Source organism: Tupaia chinensis, unplaced genomic scaffold (genome assembly GCF_000334495.1).
Source record: "Tupaia chinensis unplaced genomic scaffold, TupChi_1.0 Scaffold000037_15, whole genome shotgun sequence".
Classification (NCBI taxonomy): domain Eukaryota; kingdom Metazoa; phylum Chordata; class Mammalia; order Scandentia; family Tupaiidae; genus Tupaia; species Tupaia belangeri.
In genome coordinates, this window is record NW_006159473.1 from 388,140 (window position 1) to 392,818 (window position 4,679).

Sequence of the window (4,679 nt, forward strand, 5' to 3'; positions counted from 1 at the left end):
TCTTTCCCTCGTGTTTTGGGGAAGAGGGCCGTGCTGACCCAGTGGGATGGTTGCAAATCCCCAGGCTTGTGCAGCCACCTTGGGAGCTGTCAGGCCTCTGTCAGATCCCTTTGCCCACGAAGAAACTATCAGCTAAACAGGCATCATTGGGAAGAAGAGGCCGCCAGCTCCTGCATCAGCCACATGGTCCCCTCCTCCAGGACCCAGAAAAATCAAATGGGAAAAATCGCAGCCCAAGATGGTCTGGCCCAGTCCCAGTGGCACGGGGTAGCACAATGCTCTGCAGTGCTGGAAGCCATACAGGAGGTCAGAGTTTGGTTCCCAGGTCGACCCGTACATGCCATGTGTGCACATGTGCCCAGGATCCTAGCTACCTGGAAGGCTGGGTGGGGCAGGTGGCAGTGTGAGACCCTGTTGAAAGTGCTTCTCTCTCAATAAATGGATAAATTTTAAAACATATGTATGAGGGCCAGCAGGCGGCATGATATTTAAAGCATTGGAGCCATGGTTGGTCATGGTTCAAGTCCTGGACTTAGCAGCTTGAGACTCACGCTAGACACATGTGCAGAATCTCAAGAGGAGAGTGGAGAAGAGGGGACTAGGGTGTGGCCCTCCCCCCGGGAGGTGATTTCTTGCTTTCTGTCTCTCTGCCTGTTTCTGGCAAACACACATCCTATAGCAAAAATCTCTCTCAAAAAAAATATAAATACATATATGTAACACATTCTTGCTTTAGTCCCTTGCCTCAAAACCCCAGATATAAGAAAGATGAATATGTCAGTTTGGTTTACAAGGTTGAGAATATGATATTTTTAAACCATTACTCAGTAAAACTGCAGTGTCTAAAAGTTTATGTCCCCTACGGCCTTGCACTTTTAGTCTAAGGGAGGCCCCCATGCTGCACTTCCAGAAGACAGACCTGGGTAGAGCAGCACGGGACCCTCGCACGTCGAATGTGCAAGCGCTTTGGAAGCCTCAAGGGAAAATTCCCTGACCTGCCAGGCAAGCCCGGAACTGAGCTCCCGTTCTTCCTCACTGCTTCACATCACACCGACAGGTGCACGGGGAGTCGGACAGGAAGAAAATCAGACCCCCAACTTGAGAATTTAGCTTGCATAGGAAGCTCGTTAAGGAGCCAACCAAGAAAAAAAAAAAAAAAAAAAACAGGCAATAATCACACATGTATTCATGCATTTCCAAGAGCCACCCTCGGGCTTGTGCAGAGGACCCGAGCACGCAGCTGGCTCTGCAGCGGAGCAGACTGGCTAGAGACAGTTCTTCACGTCACCTAACACTTTCATGCTCAGAAACTGCACACGAATGATATTTGACTTTTCTTCAAAGCCATTCAGCCTGAAAGATTTCCAAGCATGTCACACGTCACATTTAGCTACTTGGGCTCTGAAGGGCTTTCAGCCAACTGGCTCACGCTCATTGCCTAGAGAAGCAGAGGAAGAGAAGTGCTTAGCCGGTCAGCAAGCACGTGGGTAAGCTCCTGAAATCAAGTGTACTGTGCTAGCTCTGGACGAACCACAGCCGCCTCCTCACCTGAGATACCAGGGTGGCGTGATCTCCCGACCACGGACGTCCTTAATCTTCACAACATACTGGTTCCACTGTCAAGCAAATCCCCATTCCACACGTCAGGGTTCAGCTCGTCCCTTCAGACCGAGCTCAGGTCCCCTCTCTTGCTCCTGGCCGCGCTCTGTCTGCCCATCTTCTGCGCATACGCGGAGTGCTGCCCTGGGGTCACCTGTGAGCCTCTCACCCTGTTACTAGAGTTCAGGGACCAGGAATGTGGAAGGGGCTCGGTTTGCGTTTCCCTTAAGAATGCCTTGCTCATAAAAGGAGTCCAAGTATTTGTTGATTTCGGTAGATTCCATAAACAACCAAATCAGCTCTGCTGCCATCTGTAAGATTCCAACCCAAAATACCCCCACGAGAGCACACGCATTTCTCCAGGACTTTATTTAAGTTTCGGACAACCTTTGGATCATGCGTGTACCCTAGTTGGTTTTATTTTCTTTTCTCATCAGCAATAACCACGAGATCTTTTTTTTTTTTTCAAGAATTATTTCTTTATTTAGTAATTTTTAAAATTGGACCAGAGAGAGACAGAGAGAAAGGGAAAGTGAGAAAGCAAGCCACCAGGTCTGGGACTCTACCCGTGATCGGCCACATGGGAACCCAGCGCCTTTAACCATCACGCCACCTACTGGCGCCAAGATCATAAACAGTACAGTCAGACACATAATTAAAGTCTCATTCCTTCCTTATTTCCCCATGGACACTGACGGCCTTAACACTCCAGGGGTGTTTGTAATCTCAGAACTTGGAGCTGCATCTGCCTCACGGATTCCTGGACTTCGTGCTCTCACTTCTGCCTGAAATCTTTTCTGGAACAAATGGAGTGTAAAGAATTATTTAATACAAGAAAGCCTTTACTTGGGCTTTTTTTCTATCATTCAAGAAAAAACCTTTAGGACCAGCAGATGGTTAATGGTTACATCACTAGACTCCCATGTGGTTCGAGTCCCAGACCTCCGTGGCTTAAAACTCACACCAGGCACGTGTGTGTGCGTTCCCAAAGTCCCGAGAGGAGACTGGAGGACAAGGGATTGCGGCGTGGCCATCTCCCCGGGGAGTGATTTCTCACTGTCTATCTCTCTGTCTCTCCGGCAAGCGTATGTATCCTATAGCAAAAATCCCTCAAAAAAAAACGAAAGAGAGGGCGTGGTGGTGCCCGCCCTATGGCAAAAAAAAAAAAAAGAAAGAGAGAGAGAAAGAAAAAGAAAAGAAGGAAGGAAAAGAAAAGAAACATTTAATGACTTAATAAATGGCAGGCTGGGTGTTGATGTGACAGTTGCCTATGAATTATGACGATACGATTATGACAGCTTTGCTTGATCTTGACCTTTCTGACCTTGTGGTTGAGTGTGCATCTATCAGAAAACTTCTTAGGTATGTTTGTCTTAAAAAACTAAATACAGGCAAACTGAAATCAAGGAAGACTGTTTCATAAATTATATTAAGCTTTCTAAAATATTTTGATCATGCATACACAGCTTGTGTTTACGTGACAGTAAACAAAGCTTCCATCGGGAAAGAAGCTAGCTGGGACATATGCTGTGGGCCAGTGTTCCGACCAAAACCCTGAACTTATCCCTTTTCATCTGTTTTTCCCCGTTTGAAGAGAGAGGTCGATGGGTCACCTTGGCTGTGGGAGGCTTTGGCTGGCCAGTGGTGGGAGCCCCACCCCACCTACCTGGTAGCCTCCCCCACCCGCTTTCGCCTCCCACAACAGATATGCTCAGTTTGATTTTTTAAAAAAAAAGCCACTCAGGACAGGAGCAGTGATGAGATCCTTTTGAAAACTGAAAAGTTCTGAAATACCAGTATTTCTCCCTAGTTATAGTGACTTCTATAATTATAATCAGTTACTGGTCTGCTTATATCTGCCAGTGTCTTCATAAAAACAACTGGGTCGGGTGATGTTCAAAGCCACACTTTACTTTTTTTTTCTTTAATTGAACAAATATTCTTTGAGCACCTACTAGGTGCCAGCTCTTGGCGTTCACGGGAGAGTTCCAAAGAGCAATTAGAGTTCATGTCTAGTAATGGAGCTCAAATTAGTGGAATTCAAATGTCTTTTCAAAGAGCAGAGCTCTGAATCTATAATAAATAATAATCTTTTTTTTTTTTGAGAGGTTTTCGCTATAGGGCGCGTGCGCACGCCAGACAGACAGAGAGAGACATAGAGACAGAAAGCGAGAAATCACCCCCCAGGGGGGATGACCACGCCCCAATCCCTTCTCCTCCATTCTCCTCTCGGGATCTTGGGCACGCATGCACACGCACCCGGCGTGAGTTCTAAGCCACCGGGTCCGGGACGCGAACTGCGGTCAACTACATGGGAATCCAGTGACATAGCCATTATGCTAACTGCTGGTTCCCAATAAATAATAATCTTGAAGCCCACACACTAGACTTTTGAAAACCTGACCCAAGAACCCTAACCATGTATAACTGATGTCAAAGCTGACTTACCTGAAGGTCTGAACAAGTCTCACCCTCCATGCCTACCCTTTGATTTGTATTTTTTTTTTTTTTTTTACTAGAGAAATTTAGCCTTGAAATGAAATCATCCGGTCAATTTACAGACAAAAGGAAGCAAGCATTTGTGGGAATCCTTAATTGTTGAAAAGCTACTTTTGATTTTAAAATAGCATTTTGCAGCCCTGGCAAAAACAAAACAAAGCCCGTCTTCGTCCCCTCCCCACCCCCAAAAACCCCTGCCATTAGTCACGAGATATGTTTCCATTATGCTTTTTGTTATGCGTGTGCATGTTTTCAGTTCTACCTAAGTAAGAAAAAAAATCGTGATCCATTTAGGTTTGATCCTGAAAATGCTCCGCCGAGGTTCTGGTGCAGTTTCAACCCTGGCCATAATCTGTAAAATCCAGGGGGAGCAGGATGTGCTTTTACTGAGCTTCAATCTGAAGAACTGTTTTAGCAGGAATTTTATATGCAAGACTAAATGCTGATCAATAGAGCATAATATTATATTCTGAAGTATGCTAGCGAAAGCAAAATTCATTTTTTTCCTTCTCTTTTCCCTTCTCCTGGAATCTGCCATAGCGACTACATTTGCCTCCAGACTTGTCAGACACAGTGAACCG

The 4,679-nt window shown here is 45.9% G+C and overlaps 1 protein-coding gene across 1 annotated transcript in view; it reads left to right on the forward strand.

Moving 5' to 3' along the window:
* ELP4 (elongator acetyltransferase complex subunit 4) overlaps positions 1 to 4,679 on the forward strand; it is a gene marked incomplete at its 5' end in the record, with an annotated part of 223,761 nt that overhangs the window by 217,266 nt on the left and 1,816 nt on the right. The window contains 1 exon segment of the mRNA XM_027771731.1: positions 4,639 to 4,674. Coding sequence (XP_027627532.1) covers positions 4,639 to 4,674 — 36 coding nt within the window.